The following is a 19,467-nucleotide window of genomic DNA, read 5'->3' on the forward strand; positions in this document are numbered from 1 at the left end:
ACCAGGCTATATAAACCAAATACCCCATAAAGCCATACCATTTCTTAAAGAAGACATCCCAGGGTATTTCAAAAGGCATATTTTGAACCTTAGCGTGGGATCATTTTTCCGCTAGCTTGTACCAGGTGTAGTGGTAATGAGCGTTATTAAATGTATTTTTTTACTTTTTAAAACTTTTTTTACTTTTTAAAACTATTTTTTAAACTTTTGTTTTGATTATTCATTTTTTTAAAGTTTCCTAAACTTTCGTAAAACTTTTTTTTACAGATTTAACATTTTTCTAAGCTTTTTTTTTACGTTAACCCCTAACTAGCAGTAAGCAGCACTAACAGTAAATTCCCCATTTTCCCATAACTCCCACCCACCCCAGCTAGCAAAATATTTAATTATACAATATTTAAATTAGTTAATTAAATAAATTTAACCCCTGAGGGTTAAAAAATAAATAAAAGTTAATCGTCAGGGGTTAAAAAAAAATTAGAACAGTATAATACTGTGATCTGTATTTTGATCACTGTAGGCAGTGATCGACTGGCAGGGAAGGGGTTAATTTTTATTTGGACTGGGTAAAGGGTTTATTTTTTTAAATTTTTTACTTAAATTTTATTAAAACTTTTTTTTAACTTAATTTTTTAACTTTTTAAAGCTTATTTTTAAACTTTTTTTAACGTTAACCCCTAGTTAGCGTAATACTAAATCCCCCAATTCCCCACTAACTTCCACCCTCCCCAGCTAGCTAAATTTATAATTTTAAAATATTTAAATTAATTAATAAAATAAATTGAACCCCTGAGGGTTAAATAAAAAAAAGAATTAACCCTCAGGGGTTAAAAAAAAAATCAGATCTTAGTAAAATGTAATCCCTGCCAATTGATCACTGTAGTCAGTGATCAATTGGCAGGGAAGGGGTTAATTTTTTATTAAAATGGGTAAAGGGTGGGTAAAGGGGGGTGGGATTTTAATTTTACTATGTTTTCTTTCCACCAGGGGGCAGGATCACTGAAGATCCGTCTCCCTGCACTTCACACAGAACCAGGAAGTGCAGGGAGGCGGAGGTGAGTATAGAGAGCACATGTGCCCGCTCTGGCATGCTGTCAGAGCGGGCACATGTACTCTGACAGCCCGATCCGGTGCTCCCGGTTTGCCTCTAATGCAGAGGCAGACCGGAGCACCATTAACCCCGCGATCGCCGCGATTGCGGCGATCTGGGGTTAATTTTAACGGGTGACGGACGAGGTCCGTCACTCGTCATTAACGCATTCCCCTGAGTGACGGACCTCGTCCGTCACTCGTCGTTAAGGGGTTAAAAGGTTGGTGTACGGTGGAAACATTTGGGGATTCTATGATGTCGGTTCACTATGTCAAAGGATTACATGGGAAAAATGAATTGGGAACCCCTAGCCTAGAGTAAAAATCAGACGTTCTTGACAGTAATATTAATAAATATCTGATATTCTTTACAGATGCCTACAGATTTTTAAATGCATGTATTTTTTTTTGGAACAAACAATGTTCAAAGACATACCTGAAAACAAGAGAAATCTCAATCAGTCCTTCCTGTTAAAATATTTTTAAAATAAATACATTTGTGGGAGTAATAGCTTTTTTTATCCAATGAGAAAGCTGCCTGCCTTGTTGGCTATTTCTTTAAATTTGAAAGGTATCACCCTGTGTTTGGCTCATTTGGAGAACCACTATAAAGTTTTATATCGGTGGTATCTGACTTCATCCAGGCTTCAGAAAATATAACCAAATTCTAAAAATTTCTGCTGGCATGGCTGTGGGCAGACAGGCACATATTCCCTTATGTGGTGGCATTGTCCACGTTTACAATTATTTTGGAAGAATGTACATAAAATAATCAGTGGAATTACTCCTTCTGTTTTGACTTTGATTCCAGAACTATGTTTCTTTAAGTTATTTGTTGAAAACTTTACCAAAATGGATAAGATAATGGTAGGCCACGTCTTGATAGCGACCACTATGGTAATACCACGTTATGGAGGTCTGATGTAGTTCCTGCTATTAAAGAGGTTTTAACATTGGCCATAGAGAATAAATGCTATGAGATGCACCTCAGATTGCAAACATAACAGAATCATTAACTTACCACTGGAACATATTGTCAGGGTGGCGGTCCGGAGCCCAGAACCCAGACACAGTGTCCAGGCGGCGGGGCGTGGACCAGGACCCATTATGCCTGATGTTAAGAGGGAGTCTTCAGCGTGGAGGTGGATTAGCAGGGTCTGGTGCAGGGTAACCGCACGCCCCCTGGTGTTGAGCACCAGCGTTTGTGCAGCCACATACCAAGACCCTGATTCAGCTTATGCGGATAACAGGAACTAGGAGCTTGGAAATTAAGCAGACCTCCCAGGAGCTGAATAGGGAGGCTCTGCAGCAAGATTGTATCCAGTACTAGAAACAAGGCAGACTATAAATAGGCACCAAACATGAAAACAAGACAGAACTAATAAAACCCAGAACCAGAGAAAGATAGTAAGCTAAACCCAGAACATATACACAAGACATGAGGAAAACATGAACATAACATGGGCATGACTGGACAGGACAATACATGGACTGGGGATACAAACTAAAACAAGACAAGATAACATAGGCAAAACAAGAGGAGAAATAACTAAGTACTACATATGAAAATCATGGGGATTTAGTCACACTATATGATCATACATTGCATAAGCCTGCCAACAACGCCAATGTACCCCATATCTGGCAGGTCCTACACTGCCTAATGTATGCTAAAACAACCACAGATTCAGAACACCTATATAGCACTTACCTGCAAGAAAGGACAGAAGCAGTGAGCAGCTGCCTGCAGGAACACTGAAACATAATGAAAGATGGAAACAAATGGGTGTGACAAATAAAACAAACATTTAAAGGAAACCTGGAGACTGGGAAATCCAGGGACGAACTATAGGAATGAACCCAGAAATCCCAGCATAACGAAAACCAGACATAGGATAGAAAACCAAAAACTAAGAAAAACTAAACAAGAATTGAAACAAAAGTACTGGATACCAGAAGCCAAGTCCAGACATCATAAAAGAGCAGAGCAGATCATGACAAATATAGAAGGATAATGTCAAACAAAAATACTCTTTATGATGAAATTTGTTCTGGTTTGTAGTTTATGTTCCTCTCCTGTTACTCTTGTTCTGTTTGAATACATAACTGTTTTTACACTATTTATCGCCAGTGCGTTTACACCTTATTTGACACTATGTAGTGTTTTTCATAAAGCATATCTTATCAATTGTATAATGGATGAATATTGTTCCCCCTGTTTCTCTTTGTTTGTATGATTTGTATGTATTCCTATTTATTATTCCATATATTTAATTGTTTTACAATGATTATTATTGTTAAAAATGAAAACCTTTTAATAACAAATATTTGACAAGAAAGCTGCCTGTCATTTAGTAAATCAGAAGATTTTTTCCCCCCAGTTTGTGGCAAAATTAAAATGTCTTGAAAATGGGGTTTTAACCTTCTTTTGGAGCAACAATATAGATTTGTGAAAGTTTGAGCTTGATGGACTTGAGTCTTTTCTAAACCTATATTATGTAACAATGCAAGCATATCATTATAAACCAGACAGCAGAAAATAAATGTTATAGTTGTATTCGCCTCTAGTGAAAGTGGTGGACTCAAGTGATTTCTGCTCACATTGTGAAATGGTCTTGATCACTTCCTGTGTAGACCAGGCATGTACTTTTCAGTGAAGACAGTTCTAGGCAGACAGCTATTTAATAATTAGCATTATTAATGAATGTGATAATTGCCAGCAATCCAAAATGGATTTAAGTGAATTACATTTTCTAGACCAACATAGCTGAACAAGAGAATTTTTCCGATTCACCTATTTTGGCCAAAGATGCAATACTCACTTTAAATTCACTACAATGTTTACTTTACTAAATGACCCTGTCTATGTACCTCCAAAATGCTTTACAGTGTTCTGAATATATATATATATATATATATATATATATATTATAGATATCTATAGATATAGATATAGTTACCGTATATACTCGAGTATAAGTCGAGTTTTTCGGCACATTTTTTGTGCTGAAAAACCCCAACTCGACTTATACTCGAGTCAATGTCTGTATTATGGCAATTTACATTGCCATAATACAGACAATGGGGCTGTGTAGGAGGGGGGCTGGCAGGAAGCTCTTACTTACCTCTCCTGCAGCTCCTGTCAGCTCCCGTCTCCTCCGCGCCGGTCCGGTCAGCTCCCCTGTCAGCTCACAGTGTAAGTCTCGCGAGAGCCGCGGAGTCATAGCGCGGCCGCAAGACTTACACTGGGAGCTGACAGAGGGAGCTGACCGGACTGGCGCGGAGGAGAAGGGAGCTGACAGGAGCTGCAGGAGAGGTAAATAAAATCTCTCTGCCAGCCCCCCTCCACTGAACTGCCAATGCCACTGGACCACCAGGGAGTGAGAGTCCCCCTCCCTGCCATGTATCAAGCAGGGAGGGGGGCCGAAAAAATAAATAAAAAATGTAAATAATAAAATATTAATAATAATAAAAAAAATAATAAAATTAAAAAAATATTAATATAACAAAAACATTTTTATATTAAAATTATAATAATTAAAAAATAATAATAAAAATGCCCACCCCCCACCAAGGCTCTGCATCACACTCTGCATCACACACACACACTGCATTCATACACACACACTGCATTCATACACACACACACACTGCACTCATACACACACACACCACACACACTGCACTGATACACACACACACTGCATTCATACACTGCACTCATACACACACTGCACTCATACACACACTGCATTCATACACACACACTGCATTCATACACACACTGCACTCATACGCACACTGCACTCATACGCACACTGCACTCATACGCACACTGCACTCATACGCACACTGCACTCATACACACACTGCATTCATACACACACACACTGCATTCATACACACACTGCACTCATACGCACACTGCACTCATACGCACACTGCACTCATACACACACTGCATTCATACACACACACACTGCATTCATACACACACTGCATTCATACACACACACACTGCATTCATACACACACTGCATTCATACACACACACTGTATTCATACACACTGAATTCATACACACACACTTAAGGGGCCTTGGCTTATATTCGGGTCGGCTTATACTCGAGTATATACGGTATATATATATTATAAATTACAAAGTTTTTCTTTAAAAGGGGTACTTGTGCACTGCTCTAAGCCAGGGGTTCCCAATTATGTTTTCCCGTGGAACCCTTTGAAATAGTGTATCAACATTGTGGAGCTCCATTTTTTTGAATGTCTCGGTGAGTATCAAGGTGTGTGTATATCTGTGCTTTTATGTGCCAGTATGTGTATGTGTATATCTGACACACATACACTGGCACATAGATACACACACCTTGACACACAGTGTGTATATGTGTGTGTGTATGTATGTATGTATCTATCTGTGTGTCAAAGTGTGTGTATCTGTGTTTGTATGTATCTGTGTATCAAGGTGTGTGTATCTGTGTTTGTATGTGCCAGTGTGTATGAATCTGACACACAGATACACACACACTGGCAGATAGTGGCCCACAGATACACACACTGACACAGATACACACACCTTGACACACAGTGTGTATCTGTGTGTATGTATGTGTGTGAATGTATGTGTATCTATGTTTCAAAGTGTGTGTATCTGTGTTTGTATGTGCCGGTGTGTCAAGGTGTGGATATCTGTGTTTATATGCGCCAGTGTGTGTATCTCTGTATCAGTGTGTATCTGTATGTGTGTGTGTGTATATGTACCTGACACACAGATACACACACACACACTGGCACATAGTGGCACACATATACACACAGACACGCACCTTGACACACAGATACACTCAGATACACACTGAGACACACATCTTGAGTCACAAATACACATACACTCAGATACACACTGACACACACATCTTGAGTCACAAATACACACTCACTCAGATACACACAATGACACATACACAAACTTGCACCCACAGATATACACTGGCACATACACACACTGACACACTCAGATACACACACACTGCCATACACACACACACACACACACACAGTCACACACAAACACTCTGATACACACTGGCACATACACACAAACACACACACACACACACACACACACACTTAGATACACACAATGACACATACACAAACCATGACACACAGATACACACACTGACACACTCAGACACACATACACTTTCACTGACAAACTCACATACTCTTTTACAGACACACATACAAACACATATACACTCTCACTGACAAGAACACATACATTCTCACTAACAAACACATACACTTTTACACACTCACTGACAAGCACACATTCACTCTCATTGACAAACACACATATACTCTTTGACAGACACACAAACACATACAAACTCCCTAACAGACACACATACTTTTTTTTACATTTTACTCCACCCAGCCCCCTACCTTTAGGAGTGCTGGCATGGAACCTCTATTGTCTAGTGGGGCTGCTGGGCGGCTGGCGAGCGGTCCCTGGGTCCAGTGGGGCTGCTGAGCGGCTGGCGTGTTGGCGATGTGGGAGCAGTGATCTCCCTGCTCAGCTCCCTCGCGCGCCTCTTAGGAGTGACGTCATATTCCGGCTCCAGCATCACTGCTGTGCACGTGTGGGAGCCCCAATTGGTGTTCCGCGGAACCCCAAGTTTCTACAGTAAAGATAGCTAGTGAGATACCCTGTATCTCATAGCTTAGCTAAGGACAGGTAATAAAAATGTCTGCTTAGGAACTTCTGGCTCTCCACTATTAGTAGTGGAGAGCAGCCTGGTGGACCCAAGGTAAAAAGTCAAACCATTCAAAAACAGTTTGACTACTTACAATTGGCTGGTACCAGGGCTCTCCTGGCGCCATAAACCCCAACAGTGAGCAGTGATGATCAATGTGCTTGGAGTGTTGCTTTTATAAGTCTCACTTTAGTGACTACCTCTGTCTACTTCTACTTGCTTCCATCTTCTCTTAAATGGAAGAAGCTTGCATCTATTATACAGAGACAATTATAACACTTGTTCTATTATGGCATTACTGGCACAGTATTGACCGTTAAAAACTTGATGATTCATCCAACTCTGACATAAAGAGGAATGTCTGAATAAATCTCATACTAAAGGAAGCACACCTACAGTAGGAATTTGGGTTATATTCTACATATTAGATCACTATCTTGATTTATTTTATTTTGCATTTGTTTTGACTCTGAGCTAATATAACATATGTACAAAAAAATGAACCATTGATCCCTCTGTAGTGTTGCAAATAGACTGAAATAGTCAGACTTGGCAGAGTCCCCAGAATGCTACTGTTATAAATATAATCTGGGTTTGACCTAATCTAAAGGTTTTCAGAAAAACAAACACTGAAAATTGTTGTTCTTGGAACCAGATTGGAAGAAAATACTGGAACATTTGGTCGCCTTTATTACAATTATCTACACCTTTATTTACAGTATATGGAGAGGAACATGTTAACACACAGTCACAATCTTTAATAAAGCTTTTAGTTTACTTAAACAATTTGCCTATTCCTGGTGCATGGGAGTTATTATTTTTTTCCGTTTATGAGAACAGACATTTGCATTCATTGTTGATGTTATTCTCTTGGTGATGCACTTTGGTTTGTAGACTTTCTGTCTGAATGAATCAAAGAGTTGTTTGACATGTGTTTTGCTGTCTTCATGCTCAAATTTCAATCAATTTGCGCCATTAGAGGAGAGAAATATAGATTGTGATGACCTATAAGGACAATTGCCCCATCCAGCCTGTCTGGTATGAAATCTCAGGCTTATTTTGCATAACTGATTTTCAGGATAGCCTTGTGCACATCCGTTGCATTCTTAAATTTCTTGACTGTGAGGTTTAATCACTAAACACAGAAATGTAATGAATTACATTTTTTTTAAAAAATTTAAGGAAAAATAGCCAAGCTGTCACTAGAAATGAGGTGGAGATGTTTCTAAATAAACACATTTACACTTTATACTGTAATGTTATTCCAGGTATAAACATTTTGTGTAAAGAATGATTTCCTTACAAATGTTCTCAGTCTTCTACCCTACAACTTTAAAACATATGTTCTTGATGTGATTAAAAAGGTACTATAGGCACAGCATCTGTTTCATTTCATTGAAGTGGTTATTGTGTCTGGAGTTCCCTTGTACCATCCTTGCAATCCCCATTAAATAATTTTCAATGCCTTAATACTAATTGAGAGTCATCAACAGCCCATACCTTCACTGTTGCTTAAGATAATGAGGAAACATTAGCCTGAGAAGCAATAGGTGACAGTGATTGACTGAGAGGGTCATCTGACTGCTTTCAGCCTATCACGGCAACCGTTGCTGGTATGAATTGGTATGGCTTGAGGGACATGGTGCATGGTGCATTGAGTAAGGGAATACCCGAAACGTTTGTGATATTCTGTCCTTCAAATAAATACCAGTAGCAACTTGGTGTGCACACAGCAACTTGTTGCACAGCCTCTTGTTTGTACTATGTATCCTGAATTGGTATGGCTATAAGAAAGTGTGTAATCTCTGCGTTAGCTATACCTCCAGCAGGAGCTGAGCTGTGGTTCACTGTGGATCTATTTATTGTGAGACTGCTTGAAATGGTTGAACACTGAATTAAGTAACAGTGCCAGAGTACTTCATGCACTATAACTAATTCAATTAAATGAAATGGTATAGTGCATAGAGTGTCCCTCCCTTTAAGTTTTTGAAGTGAGAAAACATTAATCACAACATGCATCCGTATCCTAATATGTGATCGAGATTACCTGGATATCTTAAGTGAACACAAGTAAAAATGTAAAAAGTAAATACAAGTAAATTAATTAGCTGCTCAGATTATTTATGCACAGATCAGCATTTTGTTCCATATGGGGTTTCACAGACTTAATTGACAGCCTCAAAATTTGCAACATTTGGATTTTTGATTGGTTATTTGTTAATTGCTCAGCATCTCCTATCTGCACTGATCTAATTGAAAAGAAAGATTAAATATGATGTACGTGCTCTAGATGGACAAAACCTCAACCCAACCTTCCTTTAGTAGACCTGGATATTGCTTGAGTGTCAGAGTAGACAGTATTTATTTATACAGAAGGTATATTTATACAGCAGGTATAGTAAAATTAAATGTTATATCAAACCTTTAGATTGCAATTCCAGTTCCCCCTTGTACCCTGTCCATGTTGTATGCCCACCATGTTTTATCACAATTATAGTAGACTGATATAGAAAAATAAATCCTTAGGCAGACTTGTTAGGATTGGTTAGGCTTGACAAAGCTCTGTCCTGAGACAAAACATTGATATTGACATTGATTCTTAATAAATCATCAAAGTATTAGCTCTACTGTGCCCTGTGTTCTGTTTTGTTCTCTAAATGATGAATGATTAAATAGTTACAAAGTCTGAAAAGAGACATGTGTCCACGTCAAGTTCAGCCTTTCTCACATCTGTGTTTTGGTGTTGGTCCAAAAGAAGGAAAGAAAACAGTTTGTAGCACTTCCAAGTTTGCAACAAACTAGGGGAAAATTATTTCCTGTCCCCAGAATGGCAATCAGATTTATCATTGGATCAAGAAGCTATTACCCCACAATTTAAAAATAATATCCTTGAATATTATTTTTTTGCAAGTATGCATCCAGTTGCTGTTTAACCCCTTAAGGACCAAACTTCTGGAATAAAAGGGAATCGTGACATGTCACACATGCCATGTGTCCTTAAGGGGTTAAACATCTGTACAGACACTGATAAAACCAGGCAGATAATTCCACATCTTTATTATTGTAAAAAAACAAAAACAAATTTTCTTTGCCTTAGACTAAATCTCCTTTCTTCCAGTGTAAACGCTTGAATGGTGCCACTCTGGACTGTGTGGCATAAAAATTATTCATCATTTAGCTTGTGCTTTTTCATTTACATACATAATTACTTAGACTTGTTTATCTATTGTTAGTGCTGTAGAATATGTTAAGACTTTGTAAATAAACACAAAAACAACAATAACAAGACAGACTCTCAATAGCAACTGTCCTGTTCGATGAAATCACTTATGAACACCATTTGTGAATACCTGTCTGATTCTTAGTAGCTTTCTACTCCAGATCAACACAATTAATGAAGTCGTTTTGATGTCCCCAACTCCTTGCTCAGGTACAAACTTACTATTCCACAACATCCATGTAAATAAAAAAGATTCCTGAGGAGACGCCATCTTCTTGAGCTCCTCCAGACTTACACTGAATTCACCTGATATTAGCAAATTTAAAGCCAATCCAACTTAATAACTCACCGAATCAAACCCAGCAGGCAGGGCTGCATTGGTTGATGCCTTTTTTTCCGCCCCAAAAGCAGCCTAAACGGCACCACAGAATTGAGGACTACTGCCCGCTGCCAATCCCCTGCCTCGAGGCACTTCTCGGCGGAGGCTTTGCAGAACACCCAAAAGGGTCTTAGCCACTACACATGAAACCCACCTCTGGGTCTAACAGAGACATCAGGGCCATGTTGCAGCAACCAGCGCAGCCTATGCCACCTCCGACTCCGGAGGAAAACTGGAGGGCGTCGAGTCCCGAGTCAGCCATACAGGAGCCAGTAGCAAGACCTGCCTCTCCAACAGCAATAACCTGGTCAATGGACACCTCCAATGACTCCGCTCCGACCACAAAGGGAGACCTGAAAGTTCTCCTCGCTCACATCCACAAAATACTGATGGCAGACTCAGCTAAACTCAAAACTGAGTTGCAAGCAGTCAGGGAGAGAGTGAGGGTAACCAAGGACAACATTGTGGATACTCAAACCAATATCGCTACTGTGCAGGACTCGGTCCACCAACTCCAACTGAACCAGAGAATCCTGACTGCAAAGCTCACAGCCATAGAAGACCGACAACGCCTCTCGCATATAGAAATCAGGGGAATCCCTGCTGCAGTGTCCGCGGAGGAACTGCCTCACTAGGTGAGACGCCTCCTTGCTACAATAATGTCTGCAACCGCAGCACACAAACTGATTGAAGAAGGCATGTACAATCACACATCCCCACAACAGCCCACACAAAACCCAACATGAATCAAGAATTCATCTTACGCTGCCTTAAGGCCCAGGATAAAATACAAATCATGCAAGCCATAAAAGGTAAAACACCACTCGAATTCGAGAACTCCACATTCACGTTCTTCCAAGATCTAACTAGGGCTACCCTATTGTGGAGGAAATTTTGTGGACCCGTCACCACCCAACTACGCTCGGCAGGCAAGCCAGCACCACTCATGTCCTATACACCATGGACGAAGCAGTACCCTTTCTGCAGAAACTGGTTATACCCACCTTTCCAGCAACTCCGAGACAACCCAAAAGCTCCTGAAATCCAGCCATGGTTTCATCCTTTGTTCCACGCACCAGAGAAGCACCACCACCAGTTCCATAAGGAGGCAAGACAAAAGCCAGTACAACGCTACAAACCTTAACAACGGCGGCCCTCTTTCCGGTGACTCAACTGGGACGATGTTAACGTTCTCCATGACTGGTTCTAACCATTCTTTTAGTTATATTTTGTTTCCTCTGTTTTCTTTAACACTCTCGTTTAAACCTGTGATGAACCCTCTAACCCAACTGCCTGAAATGAATAAGATATGCACTGCACTTACAGATATCACGGAGCGCATCAACCCACAAGCCCAATAACATGCACCGTCTGGCGTCACTACTACCCCCACCCCTGTAGCCCCCCTTGGTTAGGGGCTCCGAACCCACTTGCATCTCCACTCACCACGACAGGCTGCCTTTAGGGCACCAGGACATCGGTGTCTTGTCTGGGCTCTTCAGGCTGCTCATCTGTACATACCCCTCACCAGATGTGACTGGAACCCACCTTGTATATGAGCATGTTCCCACACACCTGCACAGGTCAATGACTACTAGATGCACCAATCTCATAACAACGTAATCCTCGTTGACAAAACAACAACATTTACTATAGGGCTACTGTAAAACTGAAATCTACCTGCTGGAGTAACCTGCACTTTGACTATCCTGCAACATGGTTACACTATATATTTACCAATCCTGTTGATAAAAAATTTAAAAAGTGCTCACTGTACGATATGTATAATCTATGTATATCTCGCTCAGTCTTGTATGAATATCACTCGTTTTACTTGTTATCATATTGCACTACCAAAATATAGAATAAAAAAACAAAATAAAGAAAAGATTCTTGAGGTGATAAAACACGGGAGGAAATGTTTCATAAGACACATAGTAGGTATCCCTGCATAGTCAGTTATGCCATGTATAATAATACACTTTTATTATACAAAATGAAAGCTACTAATGCAGAATGCACAGCTGAATAAAAGGATAATCATTGTGCTGAATTGCCTGGCAAGCAAATATATATGTTACTCTGGGGTCACTGGTTAGTGCTTAGATCAGACTTGGCAGGTGATAAGAGGCTTAAAAGGCATGAAAGCTTTCCCATCAATAATAATTGTAATGATCATGATATTGTGCCAAAGTGTTGCTTTTTTCAGGGATGCTAGAACCCAGACAGTCATATGGTCATGGATCTTGGCTATTGAGTAAAACAACATTTTATTAGTTAACAGACTTTGGAATATCAAGTTGATCATGGAGATGTTGTTGCAACCAAGATTATTATAGTAATTCTAAATGAATTGTAGAACTAACAAGTTCTTGTTTAACTTTGTTAATATTCTTATAAAAACAATAACACAGTGATCTTGTTCTGCCATCCAGAAATGTAGCTATTAATACAGAAAATAGTTGTGGCAAAACCTGTCTAAAGAAGTGATAACTGTCAGGTCCCCTGCCCCCGCGCCGCTCGCGGCGACCTTGCTTACCTCATCACAGCGAGTGGCGTCATCTGGTCCCTGTCTCCAGACTGGCAGTGTGTATGATGCTGCACGCTCCACAGCATCTTCCTTATGTGTGCTGCAACCGGTCATGTGACCCGGCACACAGTGATGACCTCAGAGACCACAAGGGAGGGAAGAAACTCCTCCCACGTGTTGTGGTTAACACTAATTGGAGATTAGCCAATCAGACACACCCTGTGTGTATATAATCTAACCTATCCTTGCCTCAGTGACCTGTTGTGGTCTTTGGTTTACCATTGAGCATTGCACTTGTTATTTGGATTTCCTGTTTTCCTTGATCTCGGCTCGTGTTTTGACTATCCCTTTTTGCATAACCCGACCATTATAAGGATTGGTATTGCAATTCTCTCTACTCTGTCCTGTCTGCATGTTAGGGTTCCCTAGTGAACGTTACAATAACAATCATTTTAAATGTGTATTTGATATACAATCTACTGTGGATTCAATTGTTTATTCCGTTATTGACTGAGGCTTTCCTGAGATTCCATGGCACTTTTGCTATGTGTTTTTCCATGTACAGTTCTCCTTTCCCATTAAATGCGTCCATAAATATTGTGTATTCTTTTGTTAAGGTAAATATACAGCTCTTTTCTGATTCCTATGGATACAGTATTCTATGTGAATAAGATATTAACCCCTTTACACTCAAAATTGTGTATAAATGTCTTTACTTTCATTTACTTTGCAAATTAAAATTTAGTCCATATAACCTAACTCGCCTTCATTTATAGTCTGGGAATGATTACCAACCTGTTGAGGAACAACTTTCTCTTCCAGATATCATTCCACTCAGTTAATGTCTGCAAATGTCCTGAATATGTCAGCTACACTCATCCCTCCAAACAATAAAAGAAGTTTCAATGGGTCCTACCTTTACTAAAGTCAAGGAAGAGGGAGGTGGTCTATCATTTAACTGTCAGAATGAAATTTACGTGAGCATTTCAGAGATTTTAAAAAATTGTTATAACATTTTTTACATAAATACATTTCAGAAATATGTGATTTAACTGTATTTACTGTATATGGGCTTATGCTCAGATGCAGAAATTCGTTTTACTATTTTCTATTGCCAATGCCTTCAGGGTTCTCACAAATGCATATAAGAAGAATATTGCACCAATTTCCTACTTGACATATCTCTTGGATGTGAGAATTTTTTTTTTGTCTTTCTTTGATAATCACATGTTAGAATCAGTGTGAAATACTGCAACATTAGGAATACTGTATACAGTCTAAAGATTTTTATTCTCTAAAAAATGTTATAAAGGCTGAATGAACAAGTGAAAAATTAGAGGTTTTCCACATTTTTGAGATATTCAGAGTAAAATTGTAAACATGCCAATTTCAGTTTTCAAGTTTCCAATATTCGGTGATTGATTTACGAAGCCCATATGCAATTTGGTACAAAAATTCAAGCCTTTACTATACTTTACTTCCATCGTGGCATAGCATTTGCAAAGAAATATAACTGGAGCTATTTAATATGAGAACTGAAGCTATTTGAATAATATGGGGTGTTTTGCATTTTTGCCATTTTATCTCCAATTTCTGTCTAAATTTTAATTTTGTGCACCTACATATTGAACTTTATTCTTGAATTAAAGCCTTGTGTGTTCTACTATTTCAAATACCCCAGATTTGCATTCTTCTCCTTCATTTCCCGATTACAACAATACTCAATAATCTATATACATATCTTAGCCAGGTTTTTGGAGAATCTATAGAATCAAATTTTGATATGCCTGCTTGTTTGTTTTCCAGAGAAGCTAATTATGTCACTATACTGACCAACACGAAACTTTGATATTTCTAACCCTAACCCTATCTAACTCTAATCACAGCTAACTCTAGCCTCCTGGCCCGAACTAAACCAACCCATAGCTAACACTAACCCTTGCTAAAGCTAACACTAATTAAAACGGATTAAAATTTCCCAGAGTATGCAAAATGACATCATTGCTGGCTTGGAGAATTTGTCAGCTATTTTGACTTTACATTTTACATTTATTTTGAATTCTGAGTTTAGTAAATAACCCTGTAAAGTGACAGTTCAAGGGGAATTCAGAATGGATTTAATGTTTAAGGTCAAAATAGCCAAACTGGAAATGATGCTTTCAGTTTGGCTACTTTGGCCTTAAATTTGAGATTCACTTGAATTCTCACTTTCGTGATTAACCCTTTATGTGTCCTCTTTATAAAACAAATCTGCCAGAAGCTTACTTTACCCAGGATAAAGATGATGATGAAAGCTCCAACATCACATTAGAAGAAATGTATTGCATAAAATCTAAAATACATTGCAATAAAAAAAGATAGCAACATGTGAATTGTTTAGAGACCATTGTCATTGGATTTCGCAGCAGTTCATCATAATCACAATAAAAAAAATCAATTACTATTATTATAATTATTATTATTATGTTATTTATATAGCGCCAGCAAATTCCGCAGCGCTTTACAATGGGTGGACGAACAGACATGTAGTTGTAAGCAGACAAATTGGACACACAGGAACAGGAGGGTTGAGGGCCCTGCTCAATGAGCTTACATGCTAGAGGGAGTGGGGTAATATGACACAAAAAGGTAAGGATAGTATTAAACTAGTTGCAGTAGAGGAATCAGTCAGGAGCTATTAACAGTTTAATTGATACGCTTTTACGAAGAAGTGTGTTTTTAACGATTTTTTTGAAGGAGTGGAGACTGGGTGAGCATCTAATGGAGGAGGGAAGCGAGTTCCACAGGAACGGTGCAGCCCTCGATAAATCTTGAAGGCGAGCATCAGAGGTGGGAGTACGGACAGAAGATAGATGTAAGTCTTCAGCAGATCGTAAGGGTCTAGACGGGACATACTTGTGTATAAGGGAGGATAGATAGGTGGGAGCAGCATTATGTAGCGATTTGAAAGCAAGAACCAGAATTTTAAATTGAGCTCTATATTTTATAGGAAGCCAATGTAGGGACTGACAATGACATTATTCACAGGTCAGTACATAAGTAAATATTCTTAGACTGCTTAATAACTATTCTATGAACACACTATTCTACCATGCTTCTTTACACAGCAAAGCCTATCACTATATGCTCTTCTAGTTTTTTTTTATTATTCAACCCAACAGTTCCTGTGACCATTGCAAATTGCTCAGTGTTCTACAATTGCTTTGATCCTGAGTGCACTTGACAGTTCGTTGATGTTTTGCGGGTTTTGCCTTAAAAATATTTCCACTGAAACTGTTTATATTTTATCAGTTTGGCAGCTCATTCTTCTTATCCAGCCAGCAACACATGTATCTTGAAAAACAGCCTAATGTTTTTTTCTCACTGCGTGCATCTGCTTTGTACTACAAACTAACAATACAAACAAACAAACAACCAATAATTGATATTCCTTGTTTGCACATCAATTAATTGCATAATAATAAAAAGAGGAATAGATGAATAATACCTGGATGATCACAGACACGCAAAACAAACCCACACAATATCCTAAAGTTTCAAAGCTCTCTAAAGAAAGCACAAAACAAATAATGTATTGTTTGTGATGTTCGGCGCATCCTTTTTGTAGTTCAATCATCGGAGAAATGAATTATATTGTTGACATGCAGATTAGCTCTTTTATACAATTTAACATAACCTTGATGTTTTAAATGAACAGGTTTGTGTCATCAGATGAAAGAAGTGATTCGTAGTAAAGAACGGTGATTGAAATACAAAAACGCCGCCAGCCATTAGAATGTCAAGAGGAACAGCATTAGACTATTGTAAACTCATTGACTGGAACATTAAGAGGACACCTACACAAATGGGATATTCTGCTTTCATTTATTAAACCAACAGTGTTTATTCTGGATAGTAAATATTTTGTATGCATGCACATGGGATAGGATAATGAGCATGTGTTTGCTTTGATAGTGATTACACTTGTGGGTACACCTAATGTAATCAGCAATTGATGTAACATTATGTATATTGCAGGAGTTCTAAAATCATTTCTAGTTACTGGGCAATCTAAATGGAATTCCATGTTATATATTAATCCTCTCTGGGTGATGTGAGACTTGCCTTGGGATGTATTGGGATTAGTTAAATATCCATACCATCTAATAACAATGTAGTGAAGCTTCTTTGGGCTGGCTGGGTCATATAAAATATTTTTTATTATAATGGGCAAATGTAAGATTTTTCTTTAAATGTTTTAAATGCGCTATGGCTCCTAACCTTGAAGATGATTTGCTGGGTGAAGGCTTTATTTAAATACATTCACAAAGTTCTCCTGACACTTACACAAAGAAATATATACGGGGAAAGTGGTGAGTCATTCATTAAAATCAACTTGAAAGACCTGCTATAAATTGAGGTTTGTTTTTTTTAACTTTCAAGTGCTACAGAGACTTTTAAGGACATTAATAAATCCATTCTGCATTGGCTATATGATTATTCGCATTTCTATTCTGAATAAACAAAACACAATATCATAACTAATGTAGTTTGTGTAAGAGCCATTTTATACCAATAAACTTTCACATTCATATTATCTCCTAAATCATTGAGCTCTGACCTCAGCCATACTCCTAACAAACAAGATGTTTTTCCACTGAGAAACAGCCGTCACACCACTTCTTCCCAAACGTATTAACTCCCTTCAATTCAACTGATCTCCTATGACAAACATCCTCCCCTTTTATCCCAAAGCTGTTTAGTAATAAGAATGAAAATGTATTTTACAATAAAGGATATATTTGAGTTTCTTCAATTTTTGAAAAATATTCTACCTCAGAAATGGCGAAAGGCTAACCCTGTCAGGAATCAGTCCTGCAACGTTGAGGTGTGTAGAGGTATTGTACATATTAACCATCATAGCCATATTGTGATCAATAGTCAATGTCTTCCTCAGCTCATTAAGGGAATCCACCACTTACAATACTGTAAAAATTAAGTCGGACTTAATTTTTTTACGTCCAAGACCTAGTCCTAGGCAGGTCCAAAAGTTACTCAATAGTTACTCTATACTGCAAGCCTGTAGGGTTCATTGCACGCTTACCAGGCATACCTTTTTTTTTTTTTTATTCACCAAGGGATTATATTTTAATAACCAATGGTTTGTGGGCAAGTGTAAATTTTAAACCATGAATTAAGTTATAGCAAGTGGTATTATTGGCTGCACTACTAAACATTTGTAATGTGTTTTATGCTTGTTTTGCCAGCTCAACATCTCCCAGCTCTATTGTATGGTCATTCATTATGCAGAAGCATGCTCCTGATACGTATTTATTTTATTTTTCAGGAGAGAGGTAAACAATTGGAAAAAGTCCACACTGTCATTGGAAACAAGTGCTGTGATTTGGATTCGATTATTTCCACGCTCACGTATGCCTATTATTTAGACAAGGTAAGATGGGTTTCCGTCTTTCTTCCTCCCTCATGTGATTTTATCTAGAGATATTGTGCATGGATAGCTGCAGACATATTTTCAAGCTGGGGTAAGCGAAAATCAGGGAGTCTATTTTAGTGTTTTATTTGTATCCTATTTATTTGCACCTATACATCAGAATGTACAAAACATTAAAAAGTCAATCAAAAGTCATAAACAGCCATGGGGACATTTGAAGAGGAATGACACATAAATGGTAGGGCCAAAATTCAGGGGCCTCAAGTTTACCTCTTTTTTCTTACCCTGCCTAAATAAATGTACCTTGATATGTACATATCAAGATTTGGGGTCTTGTGTTGAAATTCAGGCATAATTAGGTACACCAAACTAAGAAATATAACGGTGCACTGTTTTGGTGTTGTTTATATATTTCAGCTGATTACTTTAACCATTGCGGCTTTCCACCTGATACAGATATATTAGAATCTCTTGGGAATTTATATTATGGATCTAACACGCAAGTTACAGAGGAAACGTCAGCACCACCTAAGCAATATGGCAGGCATTATCTGGACAAGCCGCTTGCTACTCTCTTTTTCAGTAAGATTATGCACATTGATACATGCAGGGCTATTCACTAAGGTGAAAATTGTAGGAAATTCAAAGTGAATTCCAAACTGGTTTAGCCAAACTGTAAACATGGCTGACTTGGGGATTTTTTGCAATTCAGCAGTTTTGGCTTTACATTTAAGATCAATTTTGAATTAACTCTGGATTCTTGACAATTCTTACTTTACTAAATAACACCTGATGGTATTTATGCTTGAATCACTATACAAGCTTGTGGTGTAAATAAGACAGACTCACTGTGTGATGGACATCCATAATATATTGGAATATTAGTAACATCTGTGAACAGAACCTGGAGTTGTGGTAAAATGCCCCCAGCATGTCCCTGACACTTCACAAGTGTTTTTATAGCATAATATTGCATTAGTTTGTAATGAGCAATTTAGAAATATAACATTTGTTTCAAAGTTATAGCTGAGCTAATTGTGGTAT

At 38.4% G+C, this 19,467-nt stretch overlaps 1 protein-coding gene across 1 annotated transcript in view; it reads left to right on the forward strand.

Moving 5' to 3' along the window:
* PRUNE2 (prune homolog 2 with BCH domain) overlaps nucleotides 1-19,467 on the forward strand; it is a 377,810-nt gene that overhangs the window by 33,532 nt on the left and 324,811 nt on the right. Inside the window, exon 2 of the mRNA XM_063456533.1 lies at nucleotides 18,319-18,423. Within this exon, the coding sequence (XP_063312603.1) occupies nucleotides 18,319-18,423 (105 nt within the window). The remainder of the gene's footprint in view (nucleotides 1-18,318; nucleotides 18,424-19,467) is intronic.

This window comes from Pelobates fuscus, chromosome 5 (genome assembly GCF_036172605.1).
Source record: "Pelobates fuscus isolate aPelFus1 chromosome 5, aPelFus1.pri, whole genome shotgun sequence".
NCBI lineage: Eukaryota > Metazoa > Chordata > Amphibia > Anura > Pelobatidae > Pelobates > Pelobates fuscus.